This window comes from Poecilia reticulata, chromosome 9, assembly GCF_904066995.2.
Source record: "Poecilia reticulata chromosome 9, P_reticulata-male-v2, whole genome shotgun sequence".
NCBI classification, from domain to species: domain Eukaryota; kingdom Metazoa; phylum Chordata; class Actinopteri; order Cyprinodontiformes; family Poeciliidae; genus Poecilia; species Poecilia reticulata.
Window position 1 is genome coordinate 16,871,543 of NC_088838.1, and position 21,312 is coordinate 16,892,854.

The 21,312-nt window shown below is 40.3% G+C and overlaps 2 protein-coding genes across 8 annotated transcripts in view; one reads left to right on the plus strand and one right to left on the minus strand.

Annotated features, from left to right (window-relative positions):
- homer1b (homer scaffold protein 1b) overlaps positions 1-11,551 on the minus strand; it is a 33,401-nt gene extending 21,850 nt beyond the window's left edge. Inside the window, exons 1-3 of one of the 5 annotated variants that reach the window (XM_081610633.1) lie at positions 11,244-11,551; positions 10,965-11,017; positions 274-430 (exon numbers count right to left, since the gene is read on the minus strand). In XM_081610633.1, the coding sequence (XP_081466759.1) occupies positions 274-430; positions 10,965-10,969 (162 nt within the window). In that variant the 5' untranslated portion in view covers positions 10,970-11,017; positions 11,244-11,551. Of the gene's footprint in view, positions 1-273; positions 3,245-9,495; positions 9,650-10,964 lie in introns of those variants that run through there. The other 4 variants (XM_017306661.2, XM_081610632.1, XM_008418835.3 and 1 more) reach the window with 4 other exon arrangements.
- Positions 11,552-11,822: 271 nt separating this feature from the next.
- On the plus strand, positions 11,823-20,526 carry tent2 (terminal nucleotidyltransferase 2). Of its 3 annotated transcripts, XM_008418833.3 has the most exons (15): positions 13,353-13,716; positions 14,008-14,162; positions 14,566-14,673; positions 14,735-14,957; positions 15,044-15,158; positions 15,247-15,335; positions 15,400-15,457; positions 15,880-15,946; positions 16,022-16,098; positions 16,178-16,306; positions 16,405-16,448; positions 16,584-16,720; positions 18,172-18,263; positions 19,220-19,299; positions 19,390-20,526. In XM_008418833.3, the coding sequence occupies exons 2-15, from the start codon at positions 14,044-14,046 to the stop codon at positions 19,474-19,476; spliced, it is 1,425 nt and encodes a 474-aa protein (XP_008417055.1). In that variant the 5' UTR covers positions 13,353-13,716; positions 14,008-14,043; the 3' UTR covers positions 19,477-20,526. The 3 variants fall into 3 exon arrangements, 2 of the variants coding, with proteins under 2 accessions (XP_008417055.1, XP_081466757.1); XR_014088909.1 differs by lacking the exon at positions 19,390-20,526 and having other exon boundaries at positions 11,823-13,716; positions 16,584-16,734; positions 19,220-19,237; XM_081610631.1 differs by lacking the exon at positions 13,353-13,716 and having other exon boundaries at positions 13,731-14,162.
- Positions 20,527-21,312: the final 786 nt, after the last annotated feature.

Here is a 21,312-nt window from a genome sequence, read left to right on the forward strand (position 1 = left end):
AACCCTGCTACCTAAATAAAACCCAACCGCACTGAGTTCCTCACTCTCAGATCCTCTAATCATGATCTACTTGAGACTTTCGAGTTCAGACGATGAGACAGACAAAATGAATCATGAGCCCTCTGGCCCCGGAACGTCCTGCAAACCTGAGCATGTTTATGAAGTGTCTCTGCTTTAGTGTTTATTGCAGCGCTTATTAACAGAGTTATTTACACTGGACATCAACCGAGATGCACTAACAGTATCCGGTAATGATATGAGGCGTCGGCCCACCTTGGTTCCGTCCAGGCTGATGATCCGGTAGACATTGCGCGTGCTGTCGTAGAAGTAGGACACAGTGACGGCGTGCTTGCTCGCGGGCAGCCAGTTCTTCTTGGTGTTGGGGTCGATCTGGAAGACGTGGGCCCTCGTGCTGTAGATGGGCTGCTCCCTGAAGGGGACAAAGAAGAAGTGGTGAACCTCTTTGTGCCTCAGCACCAGGGTCTCGCCTAACCCACCAGAACCCCTGCTGCCCAGTGGGGAGTCGGATCGCCCGGGGAGCCTGATCACCAGCTCGCCGTCCTCCATGGCTACACCTCAGACAGCGGTCCCTGCTCTCATTGTTCGGGTCCTAACTTATACTGGATTCACTTTTAAACTACTTATTCTCGTACTTCTGGCTGAAAAAGAACCTGCACTGTGAATGCAGCAGGCACCCCCCCTCCCCACGCCCCGTCTGTCCGCGTTTCTCTGTTTCAAGCAGCACCGTCTCTGTGCTCAGATATGGGAATGCCTGCAGCTCTAAGTGAGGGTCACACAGGAGAACTCAGAGGGTTTCAAGCTAAATATAGACAGTAGGCCAATGTTAACTACAGTAGACACACCCCACAGAGTTGCAGTTTCCACATGAACTCACACACATCATGCATAAACAGCCGTGAACATTTCCACCGTTTACAAATGCAAATGTAATTTATTGGGGTTTTAGGTGGCAGAAGCGTGATTAGTATCACTGAACTACACACAGTAGCCGCATTTAATCATGTCTTCAAATGTATTCATGTTTATTGACACTCTCATTGAACAAACGGTGAAAAGAAAATAGCAAAAATAGCAATTCTGACAACGCAGATAGATTTGGAGGATTTGAAACATCATTGATTGTAATTTATTGTGGAAAAAAAAAATCAAAGTTCTAATCATGATGAGGCATTTATCATAATAAATAATATAATGAATGCTCACCCCTAACTCAGAAGTCACCAAATGGGTAAAGAGTTCCCATGTCTGTTATCTATTCCCAATATAAAGACTTCAGGGATTTTTAGAGAATATTAGTGAACAAACAGCATCACGAGGATCAACCTGTGCCTAGCCTGTTTGCCACCCTGGGTGAACAATCCGAAGCAGGAAGCTGCAGAAAAATTGAGACACCATCCAATAGGACATCAACCTTGAACATCCAGTGAGGGCTCCAATGGAAAGCTCTAAATCAAGGGTGTCAAATGGCAGCTCACAGAAAAGTTTTATTCTGGGTTCAACACTGTGATAAAGAAAGTGTTAACTTTCTCCTCAGCATCCAGTCAAGGTCTACAGAACTGATGATCTGGTTGCTTGATTCAGGTGTGTTGAAGCTGCGACGCATCATGAAGCTGCAGGACGCTGACATAAGGACCTTTGGTTTTGATCGATCACCCCAAATCTTAATCCAGCTGAGAATCCAGGAAGAACTCAAACATTTATGTTCACCAACACTCTCATTAAAGTCTGCGTATTTCACAAATTGCTATAAACGTGTATATAACTGGCTGAGACACCCAAACGACCAGGTGTCCTGAAATATTAAAAAGTGGGCATACGAAGGGAAGCTGAATGTAAATGCATGCCACACTTTTAAGATTTTGACAAGCAAAAATCATTTTTCATCAGTTTCACATATATGCACTTCGTTATGTTAATCTGTCACCTGAAATCCAATAAAATACAACATGTGGAAAATTTCGCTTTAGCAAAGGAACTGTATGACATGACTGCGCGAGAGTTTGAGATCTGCATTGGTGCATGTGTGTGCGTGTTTAAGCAGACTTGTTGTTTATAGTTTAGCTGCATTAATTCCTACCTGACCTCTGTGTGGCTTTGGCTGCGCTCTAATAGGACGAGTTATCCCTTGACCTTGCTTTCATAAATCTGCTCACTTTGCTCTTCCTGTGTTGCTGCATTGTTGGGGCTTTCTTGGGCATATATCTACAGTCGTTACACACACTCGGAGCGCAGGGTGCTGAGGGAGATATTCTGGGCTGGCAGCGCTGGCAGAACACGAGATAGAGAAGTGCTTACACTGCACTGTGGGGGTGACAGGGAGCGGAGGGGATGGGGGGCATCAAAGGCTGGCCGTATAAATGAATATTAAAATTCAACAGCAGGGCAGCGCCCCTCCTGTGTGTGATTAGCCAAGACAGGGAGAGACGAGGGGACAGAGAAGACAGTGAAATCGAAAGGTGTTGTTGGACAGGGAGACAAAGAAGATGATTGGGAAGGGAAGAGCATATAGCGAGTCAGAGAGTGAATCTGGGATGATTAATGCCGCTCCACAAAGCTGCTGGTGGAGTGCTGCGCACGAATTATCATAATCATCAACAGCAGTGTAAGTGGCAGTACTGTGAGTCATTTCAGCTCTCTCTCTCTCTCCATCACACATCATGCTAAAGCACGGCCTGTTTGTATGATCCCTGCTGTAGCCGCTTGATAACTGCCAGTATTTTTCCTTCTTCCTCCTCCTTTTTCTTTTTCCCATTTGATTGCATAATTTTGACAGAACAAGGCAATTTTTTTTTTTTTTTTTTGCGGTTCTTGTGATCGTACAGCAGTGTTGTTCAGGCCTGTGCCGAGCAGTTTTGTTTCAAAACGCCACCCACCAGCTGTCAGAGAAGCAATAATTACTCCCACAACACAACTTTGAAAAGAGAAGGGAAACAAATGAAGGACTGAATAGCGCTGCTTTCTTTCATTTCCTCAGAAAGCGTCTGATAAAACATGTCTGCCATCAAATTGAGGACGCCGAGGGCCTGGCGTAGCATGCCCAGGTGAAATAAAAGTATACTAAATTTTAACATATTTTAGTATACTTTTATCAATGTACTTAAACTGTACTATTTTGGAACAACTAATTTTGTGCTTAGTATAATTTAGTAGTATTTAAATAGTATTAAATTACAACTAATATTTTAGTATACTATATGTACTTTTTTGGAACAACTTCAAGTGTACTTAAAGTATACTTTTTAAATATATTTCAGAGCTTTATTATTATATTTTGATATAATTATATTTTGAGTGTAATAATTCTGTCTCAGAATTATATTAAAAATATATATTTAATATAACTCAAATATTTTTTAAATATACTATTAATATATTAGTAATGTATTTAAATTACACTTAATTTTTATTTTTGATTTCCTGCTATTGATAATAAACTACAATTTTAATTACTCATCAAAGTCTTTATTCCTACGTACCTATTTTGTACATGACATGTACTCACTACAGTACTTACATTGTTTTAGGCTAAAATTACATGGGAAGATTAATTACACAAGATGTTCAAGGTAATTCAAATATTGTTTTATTACAGACATTTTAAAACTGTCTAATTTTAATCAAAACATTACAAACTTAACACAAATTATAATTGTTCAGGTCAAAAGTGAACACATGAACATGAAAATGTAAGGGTGACAATAAAACATGAAAGTGAGGATCAACGACAGAACATTCCCGTTCACTGATCCTTACAAGAACCTACAAAAAAGAACAATAGAGCAATTAAACAGAGAAAGTATTTGTATTTAAAGAGAACAAAAAAATGGCAAATTAAAAAATAATACTTACAATTTTAAGGCGTTGTGGACTCGCCATGTATGGGACACCATCAGAACTGATGATGATGATTGGGACCAGATGCCTGGAGTGGAAAAACATTTCTGGGTGTCTTCTTTGCCTGTTTATGTTAGAAGTAGAAAAAAATAGTCAGCAATGTCATTGATGTTGGCATTAACTATGAAGCTGTTTTAAGTGTGGACTTAAGGAGACAAACTACCTTAAAATCTTTCCATCCATGATCTGAACACACTGATCCTTACAGGGTGGTGAGGGGGGGCTGGTGGTGCCCATCTCCAGCAGCCATCAGATTAAAGGCAGGGTTCACCCTGGACAGGTCACCAGTCCATCACTGGGCCCTGAAAGTCAGCAACAAATAAAAAAAGAGAAAGATAAATGTTAGATTAACAAGGGGAAAAGTCTGTCCAGTTATCTTTAAATCAAATCATGTTTATTAAGCACCTGGTGCTTAATACACCAGTTTTTGTTGTTGAAAATGTAGCTAGCTCCTCATTGAAAAAACAAACTTGCATCATGAAGACAATGTGAAGGTTCATCCTTAGAGCTGGATGGTGATCTGGTGGAGTCAGAGCTTCTTCTGAGACAGAAAGTCTTTAGGTTTTCCAACACCTGATTTATCTGGCTTCCTCTTTCATCTTCATTTGCTTAGTTAGACTGCAAACATATTTTGAAGATAAAATCATTGATGAACGAGTTAAAACAACAACCTCACAATATCAAAGTCTCTCTGTCTTATGGAGCTTAATTAAAACCAGGTTAGTTTATGAATTAAAGTATAAGTCGCAACAAACAGCCTCCATGCAGTTATAACATGAAGCTGAATGATTCCTATTGTAATAATCATACAAGTCACAATAAAATTGATAAAATAATTATTTATGAAACCAACGTAAGTTACATATCTTTACTGCACTGTTTATAATTAAATGAAGATAATTAATAAGCAAACTTACCACCAGCTAACAACACTTAGCAGCCTTCGTCCCTCCGGGCTCCTTTTGTGACACACATTTCATTTCCATCGTTTGTTGTCCCGTTGTGTTGTCGTCTAACTCGGACTAGGACGTCACCAGCTTGAATTTACCAAAATTAGTAACTATTGTCAAGGCCCTCTCTACTTTGAAGACAATATTATGCGAGTAAAAATGGCGAATTTGAACAGCATCTGTTATCTTCCCTGCGTTCAAGTTTTTTCTTCTTTTTGTGGCGTTTTTAAAAGAAATGAAAATGTGCAATACCGCCACCATCTGGTCGGGAGTATGAACTGGAGCTAATGCCGTTGATTACAAGGTTTTACATCACACATCTGAAAATTGATTGGATACTTTCTTAAAAATTACATCATGATTACCATTTTATTATTGTTTGCAATTTTAATAAATAGTAAAAGATTATTAAGGCACTTAAAAATTCATGCATATCCATTCATATTTTGTTCATTTAAAGTATACTTTTATTTAATATATTAAAAGTGTATTTTGGTACAGTTATGTTTAAGTGCGTTTAAAGTACTAATTTCGAAATTGTGTGTTTTTAGTATACTTCAGATATACTTATAGGTAGTACACTTAATAATTATTATACTTAACGTGTACTTTCACAAATTTAAGTATGTTTGAAGTATACTAAAGTATACTTCTTTTTCACCTGGGTGGCGCTCGCTCCGACGTGTGTTGACCTTCCTGTCTTTTCCAAGCTCTATTAAAAAAAAGTTTAAGCTCATCAGCGCGTGACGGGAGAGAAAGTGCCTGGTCACCTTTTTCTCCTTTAACAGACTGAAAGAAAGAATGAGCGAGAGAGAAAAAAGAGAGGAAGAGGAGGAGGAGAGGTGTTTGGCGAGTGCAACACACAACACGAGGGCAGCTGAGAGTGGAGGCCTGGGGGGCGATAAAGGAAGGAGAGATGGACAATGTGAGAAAAGAAGAGAGAAAGAGAGAGTGAAATGAGGGAAATGTGGAGGAGGTGATGAATGTAAGAGAAGAAGCTGGAGTGATGAAGAATCCTTCCATCTCCTGGGAGAAGAAGAAGAGGAGAATGAAGGCAGTGGGAAGCTTTAAACTGCAACTCTGTGTGGTGAAAGAAATTTTGGGGAACTTTGAGGAAATGCAAAGTGAGAGTTTTTAGATGGTTATTGGGAGTTATGTAGAGTTTTGTCCACAATGCTCGTCTCCTCTCGTAGAGATGTAAGAAGCCATAAAATAAACCCGTCTTCAGCAGGACGTTCTCACGTCCACAGCGTGAGAACGTCTAGTCAGGTTTTCTTTACGAGATCCTTTCATCCGTTTTCAGTGTTATCTGTCTCACTTTCAGCTGTTTTAAGCGGCTTAGTTTGTAAATTTCGGAGAGGATAGGCGTGTTATTTTCCTTAAAAGTAACCCAAAGCTTCCTTGCTTGATCGTGATGTTCTGTTGGAAATTATATACGTACTAAAAGTTTCAAGACATTATTTTCCTTTCTCGCTGAGTAAACATACGAATCGAAGATTGGTTTTTTTAAAATTATTATTATTTCTATAGGTTGTGATGTTATGTTGCTGTAATAAAAGATCAATTCATCCTAAAGACCCTTTCACGTCTGTAACAGAGGAGCACTCTTAGGTGTGTTCTGTGAAATGACGATAATGATAATAACTTGTAGACGGCTGTGGAAACACACAAACCAACTTACACACATCAGCATGTGTTGATAATGTTGGTAGTTCTTCACTGCGTAGTCAGTTTGTCATGGGCTGTAGTTAAAAAAAAAATCTATTTTTTGTTATGTAAACAGCTGTAAAAGCAAATTACATTTAATCATCAAACCAATTTTATTCGATAATTACTACTGGTCTCTGATTTGTACTGCTGTTTTGTACCAGAAACATTGCCAAATGTTTATTTTGTTTTAGGAAATTAAGGATTTAGATGAATTACGAGCATATTTAACCATGAAGATGCTGGAATGCCAGATATTTAATTTAATTGTATTATTTTCAGAAGGTTTTTTTTGTCATCATGCCCTATTTACACTGACTGGGTTTCTGATCTCTGTGTGAATGAATTAACTCTTCTGAAAAATGCTGTAATATTTTGACCCCTGATCAAATCAGACCTCTGCAGCGTGAGCAGACAACAGAATATTTCTTTAATATTTCTTTAAGATGCCGCTTGGCATCTAGTTTCTCCTGTGAACTGATACATTATTTTACTGATCGGCCATCCGGCTGCAAACTATTTATGTTCAAACCCAGGAAATCAGGAACAAAACAACCAAATCTACAAAATGATCTGTTATTTTCTTGTTTGAAGCCTCCATGCAAACAGTAACGACTAAAAAAAAATACATCCCACAAAAATCACAAGGTTTTACATATTTTGTATGTGTCCCAGCTGTTTTTAATGTTGTTTACTAAGTTTTTCCCACAATGTTTTCATATTTAGATTCATATTTGTTTGATAAAATATTAATTGGCAGAGTTTGTGTGTGTATGTGTTTGTTTGTTTTTTCACCCCCATGAGATTAGATTTAAATACATTTAAGAACTTGATAGGGACTCGACCTGAGATCTAAACTTTAGGGTTCTTGGATTCAGTGTGCACGGATCCACCAAAATCTGGTGTGAATAGAAATGAGAAAATATATATTTTTAGAAGCAGCCATGTCCACTGTAAATAGAAAAAAAAATCATTGTTTTATTCTGCCTTTTATTTTCAGAAATGTAATGGCATGTCTTTTGTGGAAAGCTTCCTTTTACCAGGCAAATCCAATAACCTGAAAGTGTGAAACGTGAGAGAGTTACTTTTTCTTGTGAAGTCAGAAAGTGCACTATTATTTCTGCAATTACAGTGATGACCAGATGTAATATGGTAAAAGTAAAAAAGGTGACGTATCTGGCCCTAGCTTTCCTTCTTTTACATTTACTACAGATATACAGTCTTAAAATCCCCCGATGAGTCGGATCCTCGTCTTACAGTTTTACTTTACATCTAAATGACTTATGTGAGGACAGGTCCATCCTGACGTGTTGTCTAACAGTCACAATGAGATGCACGCTTACATTTTCATCCTCGGAATGGAGTTTTTCACGAGGAGACGCAAACATGTGGATGAGAGGTCTGGGTGGACTCCACATGTTTGAAACCAGATTGCTAACGCTTCAGTCACACACACACACACACACACACACACACACACACACACACACACACACACACACACACACACACACACACGCCACGCACGCACGCACGCACACACACACACACACACACACACACACACACACACACACACAAAACACCCACAGTTGCAAACGCACACACCTGCAGCTCTAGAGATGACAACAGGTGCTGCCTGTGGTACCTATTGTGCATCAGGGGTTTGATGCACAGATGTGACTCACAGCATGAAACCAAACAGATTGCACACACATGGCTCCTGTTGTACCTCAGAATGCTGTGATTTATTTCTCCCTCAGTGTGTCCTCTTTCATCATGCAGCTGGCTCTCTTTTTCAACAGATTTTAACGTGAAACACTTACTTAACTCTCACTTTCCACTTTCCCTTTTCTCCTTCCCTCACCACTAAGAAGCTGCCCCTCGTTACCGCGTATTTCCAAAGTTTTAATAAAGCAGTCCTTATTTAAGGTGCACTGAGGTTATCAAAGAGACGCTTTCAGTTGCTTGACCGGCAGGGAATGGCCGGATTACCGCTTCGTGGTCTGATTGCATTTGCAAAACAGAAGTGTTGATAGGGATCACCTCCAGCATGTCCTGCACCGCAGTTTCCCTCCCTGCCATTATCAGAGCTCCAACACGCTTCGTATTGAGCCACGAGTCTGGAAGTGAAATATGACTCTATCTGCCATTATTACCAGTCAGGCAGTCAGGGAACTGAGCCGCAGCTATGTGTGTGTTCATCTAATCTGCTCCTCTGCATATATGCGGTGCTTTGCTGACGTTTTTCAATCCAACTTTTTCATATTTTCTCATGCTAGAACCCACCCACCCCCACCCCCCCTCCTCCTCCTCCTCCTCCTCCCACCTTCGATGCATTCCACTTTATGTGACAGGAAATTTGACGTTTGCGGTCAAATATGGAAAAGTTGAAATGCTTTTGCAAGTTATACTGAAACACAGGCTGGCAGCAGCGTATAGCGCTTTGGATCGCAGTTTACAATAAATTCCACTGTGGATCAATTGAGTCATTGAGTCTGTTGCATAACAGCAAGTTAGTCACCAGCATGACAGGGCCCAGTGGAGAGCTGGAGCTGAGTGGGACACGGCTGAACGATGTGCTGCCCACACCGTAGGAGGACAGCGTGGGCGACCAGGGGGGTGATGGAGGGTGGGGGGGGGACGGGGGGGGAGGAGGGGAGGGGCTGGCTCTCCAGTGTATTGTAAATAGTTAATGCAGGAGTTTTGGCTGACATCTAGAAATCGCTCTGTGGCCGTGCCACATTATTATTAACCTCCTGCTGTGTAATTAATCACAGTGAAGAGCAAGAGACAGCTGTTAATGAACGGCAGGCTGAGTGGAGGAAACGGACCGCTGAGCTCGCGGGGTTAGGGGGACATGCAAATGAGCAGCCCTCTCTGCGCCCCCTGTGTGTGTGAGGCTCACGGCTGATTCACTTACGGGCGCCTGCGGTTGGAGGAGGCGGAGGGGCGACGACGGGGGTGTGCGGCGGCCGCTTGTGCTGCCATAGAGACAGAAAGCGGCTTTCTGTCAGCTCAGAGTGCAGCTCAGGAGCTTCAGCTGACATTCCTCTGCTGCTGACATTATGCTCTTCTCCACACAGACCAGCAGAGTAAGGAACAGGATGTACAGCTCGTATCCGAACCATCTCCGAGTGAGAATAGAACAGAGCAAGGATGCCGGTACGTAGATGTGTGCTCGGTTACATAACAGTGTAGAAATAATTGTGCATCATTCCAGTTTCCAAGCAGATATACAGAATTAAAGCTGCTAGCCGGAGCTTTTTTTTTTCAAACATCAATCAAAACCTGCTTTAGATGCAGCTTGTCACCCACTGGGCAGCATGGTTATTTTTTCTATTTTTGCCGTGCACTGATATTTAATCAAGGTAAAGATCGACCCTCTCAGATATGTCATCGGAGTCACGTGACTCCGATGACATCACATAAGGCAACACATCAGAATCCTTTTGAGAACATCAACTTGTATCTTTTATTTACTTATTTTTTCTTTATTACATCTTAATCAGCTTCCTCTTTCAAAGATGTTTACTTGTTGTGTCCTTTTTGGCTGCAGAAAAACGTTCAACTCAGATCAGAGAACATCTTTCTACAGTGAAACAGTTTGAGAGGAGGACGAGGACAAACCAAAATTGCCAGATCATGTTGTCAAAGATCTTCTGGGATCATTTTGAACCAAGTTGTGATCAAAGCAAAATGCTTTGAGGAGATTCCTTTCATTAACCCTTCACGGCAGAAGTGCTTCCGGTGATGTCACTGACCCTGCTCTACAAAAATACAAAAAAAATTTGCTTATTTTCAGTCAATTTTTGTTTTAATAGTATTTTATAAAATCTTTTACCGAATTTTTTTTTATCTTTATTGTGCTTTGTTGTTTTTTGTATACCTGTCATTATGGATTAGTGAGGGGAAGAAAAGCCAGAAAATATTTTTTACGGAGCTATAAGAAAGAATAAACTGTGCTTCATTTTTATGAGGATCTCCAGAGCACTGGTCGAGAGTCAGCCAAGTAATCATAAAAGTTTGATGGTGAACTACTACCCCAACACTGAACTTCATTTCTATATTTATTTTACAGAATTATCGTGTATTTTGTCTCCTTTTCCACTTTAATTTTGAGTTTTTTAGTAGCACATCAGAGGCCTGAAAGCGATGCCACACTGCTAACTTCCACATCAAAAATACATCCACCCAAAGCTGTCCAGGAAATGTAATTTAAAAAAAAAAATACATTTTTGAAGCACATAAAGGTCCAGTCCATTTATGCCTTTAGAGGTATCCATGCCAAACGCTGAACATGTATTAAAAAAATAAAAAATAAACCCCCCTCCCCCAAAAAACAGGTAAATGAACGCAGCTTGTATAAGGTTGTATATTATCCACACTTACCCCATTGTTGTGGTTGAAATGAAAGGCGACACCTGACCACTGATCGCTTCTCGCTGGAATAAAAAAAGCGAATGTGCTGGATGGGCTGCTGCGTATGAAGGGTTTTTTTTTCCCCCACTCTCTCTCTCTCTCTCTCTCTCTCTCTCTCTCTCTCTCTCTCTCTCTCTCTCTCTCTCTACACGACAGTCTGCAACGAATCGCCGTCGGTGCGTCTACAGGAATGCGTTGACAGCTGCTCCATTCCCCCCTTCCTGTGTCACCGCATGAATTCACGCATACATGTCGTGGTGCACATGGCCCGCTGGTCAGATGTTCTCCTCTGGTCGCCTGGTGATGGAGCAGCAGCAGAACAAGCGGCAGCGCGGGGCTGGATCCAGCGCAGATGCTGCTGCTGCTGCTGCTGGTGGTGGTGGTGGTGATGATGATGGAGAAGATCCCACGGACGCCCCGCTGTTGCTGTATAAATTACAGATCCTCACTGGAAGGGTGGAGAAGCCCTGCTGAAACTCAAACTGGGAAAAGACTATCCTCAATTAGCAAGAAGACAGCGCGCAGCGTCACCGTCCACGTCTGCCCCCACTCCCACTCTTTCTCTCTCCCTCGCAGCCTATTACCACAGGCTGGCAGGCTACACCCCCACTCCTGCGCGTCCACGCCGCAGCTATACTTCACGCACGCGTTATTAGCGTTTCCTTTTAAAGTTGCCTCCCGATGTTTCTGCAACATCAGTGCACGCTTCCCCCACCTTCCACTGGAACACGAGTGAAAAGTCCAACAGAAGCCCGTGTTAAATTCTCCTGCAGCGTGTTATTGATCCAAGCCCCAACAATCCACAGAGCCCTGATTGCACCCCACCTCCCCCAAAAAAGCCCCACATCTGGGTGATGCATCCGCTTCCCTCCCACTGCCGACGTCACCACACCATCCTCCGCAGTGACGTTTCTCCGTGCTCAAGGGACTGATGCCATTCGATGCTTTTTGTTCTTTAAAATAAGTTTGTCGAGGTGAAATGGGCTCACTGGGGCTGTCAGGGAGAATGAAAAATACTGAACAACACGACCGAGAAGGCAGTAGTGTGGACTTAAAGAGTAAGATCACTCCAGGCTTGTGTTTTGCTACATTTATTTATTTATTTTTTATCTTCCAGCACAGAGAGATAATCAGTCTTTATTGGTTTTAAATCAGCTAAAAGCATTTCTTTGTTTGTAAAACTCCGGACACTTTCTCAGCACAAATAGAGACTCAGGATAAAGTAGCCATGTTAGTTGCAAATAAATATTTATTAATATTTATTTTCAGATACAGTTTGTGACTGACTGAAGCAATCACATTATTATAAAAAAGACAATAACAAAAAATCACAATACCTAATTTATCTGTAAATGATCAAGCATAAAACATCCTTTTTCTTCTGGGTCACCAATAATCTCATGGTTTAACACATAATTTTAGAAATTGAATGTATTTTCTGTGGTCAATATTAAACTCGTCTTTATTGAGCTGGTAAAGAAAAACAATTATTAATCATATCCAGGACGTCTGATGAGCTTTTCAGTGCTTCCACTGACTTTCTGAAGTGTGGGAGGGAGGAGATTTAAAACTGGATCTTCTGTTCATTGCAATGGAGGAGAGATAAGCTAATATCAGCCATGGTGATTTTACTGAACTTATCTGATTTACGTCCCACATGCAAATCAAACTGATTTGGATTTTTTCAGAATACCTCTCTAGCACTGCAAGCAATATGTTAAAGGGTGTGTACAGACAGTCCTGTAATGTTGTGCGTAAAAAGGATTCTGCTTAGTTCTGTTAGTGGCAGTAAACTGGAGCACACAGGCTGCAGGTTAATTTGACCACTTCCACTAATTTTCTGTCCCAACTTGGAAAGGGTCAGCAACAATAACCAATCAGAGTACGGATTATGTAGTACTTATACATACTTTTTGTTTCTAATAGTTCAGCCTTTCTTGGTCCTATGAGTAAATATTGGCTAGATATTAATAAGGAAATTCCACTGGATGTCTGCAATAAAATCAAAATGTTTGGCATATAAGATAATTACAAGGAGCTTTCAGACAAACCAGGCATATAATAATCACTCCATGTTTGTTAAATGTCTGGCCATAAGGAAAGTAAAGGATCCCCATATTCTGGTGCTGCTTTAGAATGAATTTGTCCAACTCCAGGCCTTTTTGTTTGTTAATTCTTTAAAATGCTTTATTGCATTTACCACTTATTATATTCTTTAAAACATTTTAATAGAACAGAGATACAGTTAAACAATAACAGATTTTACATTAAGACAAAATTTGCCAGTAATAATGATAATAATACATAATATTGTGCAGTTATTAAAAATACCAGTGATTCTCAAGTCAATGCGTAAAATAAAATAAAATAAAATTAAAAATTAAAAAGGAATAAAATATTAAGCCGCTCAACACATCTGGAAAATAATGTTAAAAGCCACATATTTATAGAAGCAGAAGTTAAAATAAATAAAAACACAGGCCAATTACAGAAACATAGCTGGTCAATGGCTGATCCCTCATGATCTGATTAGAAAATCTAATCTAATAGGGCAAAATCTCAATCCCTGTTTACCTCCTTTCAGTTTAGTTTTCAGGTACATTTTTTTCAATGAAAATAAACACACGTCTCCTTTAAATTCATTTCAGTTACGTCATCAGATGAACGCGGAAGTTCTTAAGCAGGGATACTTAGATTTGTTTACATGTGATCTGGACTTTGGGTAAGTGTTACAGGAAGTATGAATGTGGAAAACTAAATGTTTTAATCACTTAGTGACATATTAGCTTTGATGTACTCCTCTCCTAAATCTCATTCAGTTTTGTTTTTTTTGCTAAATGATGGTGAACTTTTAGCCAGTTAGCTTCACAAACACAGGCACGGCGAGTTTCGGTTTCCTAGGTATCATATCTTCCTGCTTTCTGAGAGTTTACTACAATTAGACATGTTCGGGCTTTTCCTCAGCCCCAGTTGATTCCGTTGGATGTTTTGTTTGTTCTCTCTAAAACTTCAGCAAAGTTGATGTTAGAGCTTAGTGGAGTTCGTCGGCATGTTTCACCGTAACAAGATTGTTTCGCGGCGGGGAGCCTCCAGTAATACGCCGTACCGTCCGCCACGAGCCGCCTGGCATTCTGACTACCAACACGGAGAACCTGAAGCTGCTAACAGGTGAGCCCAACGTAGGGAAACGCTGAACAGGTTCACAGTACTATTGTTTTCCCAATGTTGTCTAAGTTATCCAATCGATTTCCCATTTCCTACAGTCCCTGTGTTTCTTTATAGGTTACATATGGCAAACAGATAGCTTCCCATATTTGGCGTCGTTATGTTTATCCATCACTTGTGCACAATCTTCAAACAGGGGTCTTTACTAGCACACGCATCCATAGATGGATGTGACTCACTGTCTGTTTGCCTTGTTTCACACCACAGAGCCAAAAACAACCAACAAAACAAAAATAAAAGTGACACTTTCACTAATCCCTCACATACACAGTTGGGGAAAAAGAAGGTTATTTGTTTGATATTTTATGCTCTGAATAATAATTTATCCACTCTTTTTTTTTTTCAGCTTTAATGTTCTCAACATAGTGGAGCTGCCTCCTTATACATGGCAGCCTGCACCGCCCGTCTTTGCAGCCTTACCTCCACCCCCAGCCGGTGTAAACCATGGGCGCAAGTAAGTATTTTTTGTTTAGAACTGAATGACCTCTGCCCATGCTGACCTCTGCTTCTTGCAGGAGGCACTATAACGAGCACAGTGCTCGTGCTGTCAAACGCCAACGCCTCAACCCGTCTCCGACCTCCTCTCCAAGATGGATTCCTCATAGTAACCTGGCAGTGGGAGAGCCCTCATCGTTCGCCCCAGTGGGGTCTGAACGGTTTCATTCCAGGCCTCCGAACACAGAGGTGCTCACCGAACCACAAAACCTAACGAGCCTTCGGGTCTTCGTCAAGGACAAGGTAGACCTGATCTTTGTAAAGTCTGGAGGTGTTTCCGTTGAGAAATGATTAGTCTCGGTTAATGTCGAATGTGTTTGTGCGTCCAGCTGAGCGGTCAGATGGTGGACCTGTTTGAGGCCTGCCAGCAACAAACTTCAGATTTGGACAGGAAGGAGGCGTGTCGAGCTCGGCTACAAGTTGACATCCAGAAACAATTTCCAGGTTTGGTTCAAATGGATTTAATTGTCTTCCTCGTACTTTGTCGTTGTCTTTTTTAAATTTTTTTTTTCATTAATTGTGTTTTTGTCAGAGTCGCGGCTGTACCTGACCGGATCCTCGATGAGTGGACTGGGTTGCCGGAGCAGCGATGCCGACCTCTGTCTTGTGGTCACGGGAAATGTACGTTTGCATCAACCTTACGCCGTTTGTTTTGATTCAAATGACAAATCATTTCCTGTTTCAGAGACGCCAACATCCATTGGATGTCCTTCGTCAACTCCAAAGGGATTTCAGGTCTCTCTGTAAGGCAATATAATTTTACATTTTGTCTGAAACCATCTTGTCTTTCTTCTGTAATCTTTTAATTTTACTTTATCTACTGTATTTCTTCAGTACCTTACCAAAATATTAACCCCCCCTTGAACTTTTTCCACATTTTGTAAGGTTACGTTCTCAAGACATTATGTGATATTGACCATAAAGTATTGAGTGGATCTGCTGTGGAATTCAAAATGTTTCACAAATAAAATATGAAATGTCTCCTCTTTTATATTCACTATCTTTCTTCTCTGATACTTTGAACTGATGAACGTTTTGAACTGATAGGCGAGATATTTTAAAGACCACTAGGAGGAGCTGTTCACCTAGTTTAAAGTTTCAAGTGCTTTGAGGTTCTTGCAAAATCAGCATCTGTAAGTCTTGTGATCTCTGTTTTGACGGGCAGCATATTTGGTGAGGATTCAGCTGATTAAAGCTAAAGTTCCCATCCTCAAGTTCAAAGAAAGAGGCAGGTAGGAGGCGTACATTACTTGCTCATATTTGCGTCCCAGTTTGATCCTGAATGATCCTAATCCTCCCCACGTTAGTTTTCTGGAGTTCGACCTGAATGTCAACAACACGGTGGGCATCAGAAACACATTCCTGCTGAGAACCTACGCTTACGGTGGGTGAAGTGGTCAGCCGTGCTTTTTGTGACTGGGAAAGCGTCGCTTGGCTAACTGTGTCCGTGTTGACTCGTTCAGCCGACGTCAGGGTTAGGCCCCTGATCCTGGTCGTGAAGAAGTGGGCGCGGCACCACCAGATCAACGACGCCAGCAAAGGGACGCTGAGCAGCTACACGCTGGTGTTGATGATCCTTCACTATCTCCAGAGTCAGTGAAGCCGCACATGCAGAAAATGCCGATGTTTGCTTTGTTTTTTCAGACATAAGGCCTGTCTTAACTTCCACAACGTCTTGTTTTCTTACCAGCTCTTGAACAACCTGTCCTCCCATCTTTTCAACAGACTCACCCTGTAAGTTTGAACTGCTTATTTGTCAGCTCTTGAGTCTAGTAAACTCAAATTAAGTCATATAAATGTATTCACTTAAGCGGGTTATGTCTAGGTTTCAGCTGTGACCCTCTTGTCCTGCGTCCTGATTTTTTTCAGGAGTGTTTTGATCCGCTCATGGACATAGACGAGGTTCCAGACGGACCCAAACACGTCCGGCCCTTCACCTCAACAAACCAGTCGTCTCTGGGCGAGCTGCTGCTGGGCTTCCTCAGATACTACGCCACGCGGTTCAGGTATCGGAGCTGAAGTGAGGCTCATGAACCCCGCGCTCATTTTCTCGCTCCCGTTCCTCATCTCGTTCTTCATCTCTCCCTGCCAACTTTCTCCTCCCCTCTCGACTCTTCCGTCTGTCCTCACCTTCCTGCATCCTCCTCTCTGGTTTTATGTTTCTGGCTGAGGGGCAGCAGCAGGTGGGACCTTTGGCCTTATACAGCACTAACATGACATACATGATCCGTGTATTTGCAGAATGTGCCAAGCCAGGTTTGAAAAGTTGAACTAAAAACCTGCGGCGTGACCACACATTGATTGGTGTTTGTGCAGGATCAGAACAACAAATATAACAATTCACTGTGAGCTCCTTTAAAGATGTAGGAAATAAGACAACTTTAAAACAAAAGTTCATACTGGAAGATTTAGAAAATCCTCCTTAAATTTGAGAGCGTTCGTTATTTTGCGTAAAGACCCAGTGCTAAAACAATTATTCTTTTTGACATCAGTAACGTTGATGTTAGTACTTCACACACCCTCTGTTACCAGCAGAATGGCATTTGATCTTTTCCTTTAACTTCTCGCCAGATCAACCAGTCCTGCATCGTTTCTTCTGTTTTCTGTCCCTCAGCTTTCTACAGGATTTAGGTCTGAGCTGTAGCGCCTACGATGCTCATTAGAGAAGGTTAATTTTGTTTCTGCTGATTTGGTCATTTGTTTTCATCAGTTTTATTCTCATTTGACCAAAGCACACAGCTCGAGTTAAAGTGCCGGTAAAGTATTGCAAGCTTGCAATCAAGTGTTTGGCATGTGAACAACGCCTCTTTCCCTCATTTTTCTTACAGTGGGCAATGGGAATTTTTTCTTTTTTCAATCATTTTTTCCACATACTTTAGTCCTAACCTGGCATTATTTGTCACAGTTTATGTTATTTTAAGCTTTTGAATTAATTGAGTATATATTTTCCATACCCATTTCCTGACTTATAGAAGTCAGCACACATTTTCCTGACTTGAACGGCACATTCCCTTTTCTTTCCAACCTTTAAGAGCGGTTTAAAGAAGAAAGACCATATTCACACATAAAGTTATGGAGTCCCTAGAAACTCTGATCAGCTCAACGTTTAGGCTAAATTTAACAAAATGGTTCAATAACATTTATTTTGTGAAAAAAAAAAAAAAAAAACCTTTTCTTTCTTGATGTCATTTTATTTTCCCTAATGAACAAATGTAGTCAATTTAAAGGCTGGATTTTCAAACATTTTCAGTGTGAGATCATTCTATTGAAACAGAAGATGAAGTGAGGCGCATGGCACCTTTTTAATTTTTATGCAGGTGAAATGTGAATGTGAACCTGGAGAGTTTGACCGTCTGCAGACCTTGTAGTCCGCTAACCGATGCCGAATGATGACCACTGTTGCCTCGGTGCCAGGTTGGCTCTAACAGCAGCCGTGTTGTGATTTGATGTGTTACAGTTGGGACAAGCAGGTGATCTCTGTGCGCCAGGCCACAGTTTTGCCCAAGACCAATTCTAAAGAGTGGAGAAACAAATTCATATGTGTGGAAGGTAAGCGTTTATATGGCCGTGCCGCGCTGCGGGCGTCACGACTAAAAATGAATTTCAAACCCGACATTCGATTTCTGGTGCTTTGCAGGCTAAAAATGCAACTTAAAATCCAAAAATCTCTAGACCTCGTTGGTATCCAGACAGAACTGAACTCCAGAAATGTTCTTTGTCAGTTTTCTGTTTTATTATTTAAAAGTTAAACATTTCGATTAGAATAACATCAAAAGGTAAATTTCATTCCAGTACTTTGTTTCAAAAAGTAAAATTCTAACACAGAATCTCCTGTTAACTTTGGTGGTTTCATGTTTATAGGTAAAGAAAACCCAAAATTTAGTTTCTGAGAAAATTACTGGATAACATTTGAGCAAATAAAGGACGTTCTGATACAGAAATCTTAAATTATGGCCTAAACAATCACGAGGAAGACTACTGACTTGACCGTTGTGACGAAGAGCGAGTCACAACATGGCATTGCATAAAATGGCTGTTTTGTAATGTAGTATCTAAGCAAATTAATAGAAAATTATGTGGAGGAAAAATATTTGTTATACCTTAGCTGTAACCTGAAATTAGTTTGCATTGACTGGAATAAAGGAACCTTTAGATGATCATTTATTAGAATAAATCTGTAGTTTAATAGTAAAATAAAGCAAAGGCAGATTTATCAACATTTATGCATGGGACTTTTGTCTCTGAACATTATTAGATTTTTTTTCTTATTAAAGTGCATTAAACCACAGTATGACATTTTAGTTACCATGCATTTATGAATAGAATAAAAAAAATCGTAACTATTTAGTATTTAGATCTGCAGATCGCCAGTCAGAGCTGACTCAACATAAAAAAATGACCCAGATTAGAAACATTGCAAAGAACCCAACATCATGTGTCTGCAGAAGCATCACTATGACATCTCTTTATATATATATATATAACAGTAAATCTTTCTGTTTCAGAGCCATTCGAGGGGAATAATGTTGCCAGAGCCGTCCATGAGAAGATTAAGTTTGATGCCATTAAAAAGTGCTTTTCTGAGGTAGATAACATTCATCAGGACCCCTTAAATTGTTCTCTGTTCTTAACCACATTCCTGATCTATCTCTCCTCTCTCTCTCTGTCTGCGCAGTCGTACCGGATGCTGAACGATAGGAAGGACCTGGTCTCCATCCTGGCGTTGAGAGCCATCATCAACGAGGAATTGGCGAGGAGATGAGCTGACTGGCCTTTCGATGATGAACATTGGTGTTGTACAGAGGAAAGTTTCAGCGGCTCAGCAGCGCAGACTCAGAGGAGAGGAGAACTGAATGGTCTTAACGGTTGAATGTTTTTGCCGCCACTTTTGGTCAATTTCTGATGCTACAGTTATCACAGCAAAAAGAAAATAAACGTCAAGTGAAGGTAAACCAGAACCCATAAAGGCAACTCCAGTCGCTAAAAATGGAGAATCAGAGCAAGATAACCGTTTTTTTTTTATATAGAGCTGCTACTGTTTTGGTTTCCTGGATGGAAATGATATTTTCTGTCATGTAAGAAGGGCTTAAGTGGAACTAAAAGCATTTAGGTTTAATGTTGTCTTCTCTTCTGAGCTTATCCTCTTTTTGCAGCTGTTCTCAACGTCATCCTTCTGAGGACGATTATTTGAATCTGCGTTATGCCGACGATTTCTAAATCTTGGTGATGTCGAAGCCTTTTTTCTATTTTTATAAGTCAATGTCGACATCGTTATGTTTTTTCTTTTCTCCTGCTGCTATAAGTTAATGATGCCATTTTCTGCTGATCTCTTCTGTGACGTTTGAGGTAAAACGACCACAAAGAGCTCATCATCGAAACTGTTCTTCTGGATTTTAAGGTCGTCGCTCCTCGTGTGTGTCTCTTCCAGCTGTCGTCGAGGATTTGAGTCTCAGATACTTTCTAGATTTCTTGGGGCAAACACACCAGTTTACATTTTAAAGAATTTGAATATAAATATTTCTTGCTGTTTGATTTTGTTATTGCTTTTGATTTCCATTTTTCCGGAAAGCAAAAGCACATTTGTGATTTGTGGAATTTTGTGTATTTAAAAAAAAAAAAAAATCTCCCAGGATATACAAGTTAGTTTTTTTTTTGTATAAACTATAGCTATGTTAGTAGAAGTGCCAAAAACAATTTGATACCTTTGTGTATTTCACCAACTAGATGGATGCTGATGCAAAGTTGCTCAATCTGGTTTCCACAAAATGGGATGACTGTATAAAGTCAAAATAAACAAATATATATCATTACAGTGATAAGATAAAGTGTTTTTTTTATCTTCTCAACCACAGCCCCTGACTACATGGGGACATCTTAACAAAACCAGGCTACTAAACACACGACATATAGATATTTATAGATATAATTTGTTAATGACCCACCTTAAATAGGTAATTTAATGGAAACATTGCAGCCAAGCTAGCCTACAAAGTGCCATGAAAATGTATTTTTTAATCATTTCATTTTAATCAAACATTTAGATCATTAAATACATGTTATTATCTGACAAAGATAACACAGTAGATGCACAAAACAGTTTTAAATGAGTATTTTGTTTAAGGATACAAATCTCCCCAATCTAGCAGTTGTGATAACTCTCAATAAGTCTTATAGGGTAGAATATAAATACCCTTTATTGTCCACAGTGGGGAACTTGACAGGCGATCAAAACGTGTAGATAAGCTAACGGTCACAAGCTGATGCTGATCCTTCAGGTTTTTCTTTTAAGGGACCAAGTCCATGGTTCCATCTGCGACAAGTCAGTCATGTTTGAATATTTGAATATAAATGTAAGATAAACCTTTATATTCTCTTAGATCACCGTTGGTTTTGGCTGTAGAACACATCATCAACGCTCATCTTAATTGAGGCCAGAGGTGTTTTAGATATTGTTTTAAGATCTTTTGTAATATCCTGGAAAAGTTGTAGACGCTCTCTTGGGGAGCTTGATAAATATCAACTGGTCTCAACTCTATTAAAATGTATCAAAGTTTGTCACTGTAATTTGACAAAAGGTGACACATTTAAAGGGTTATGA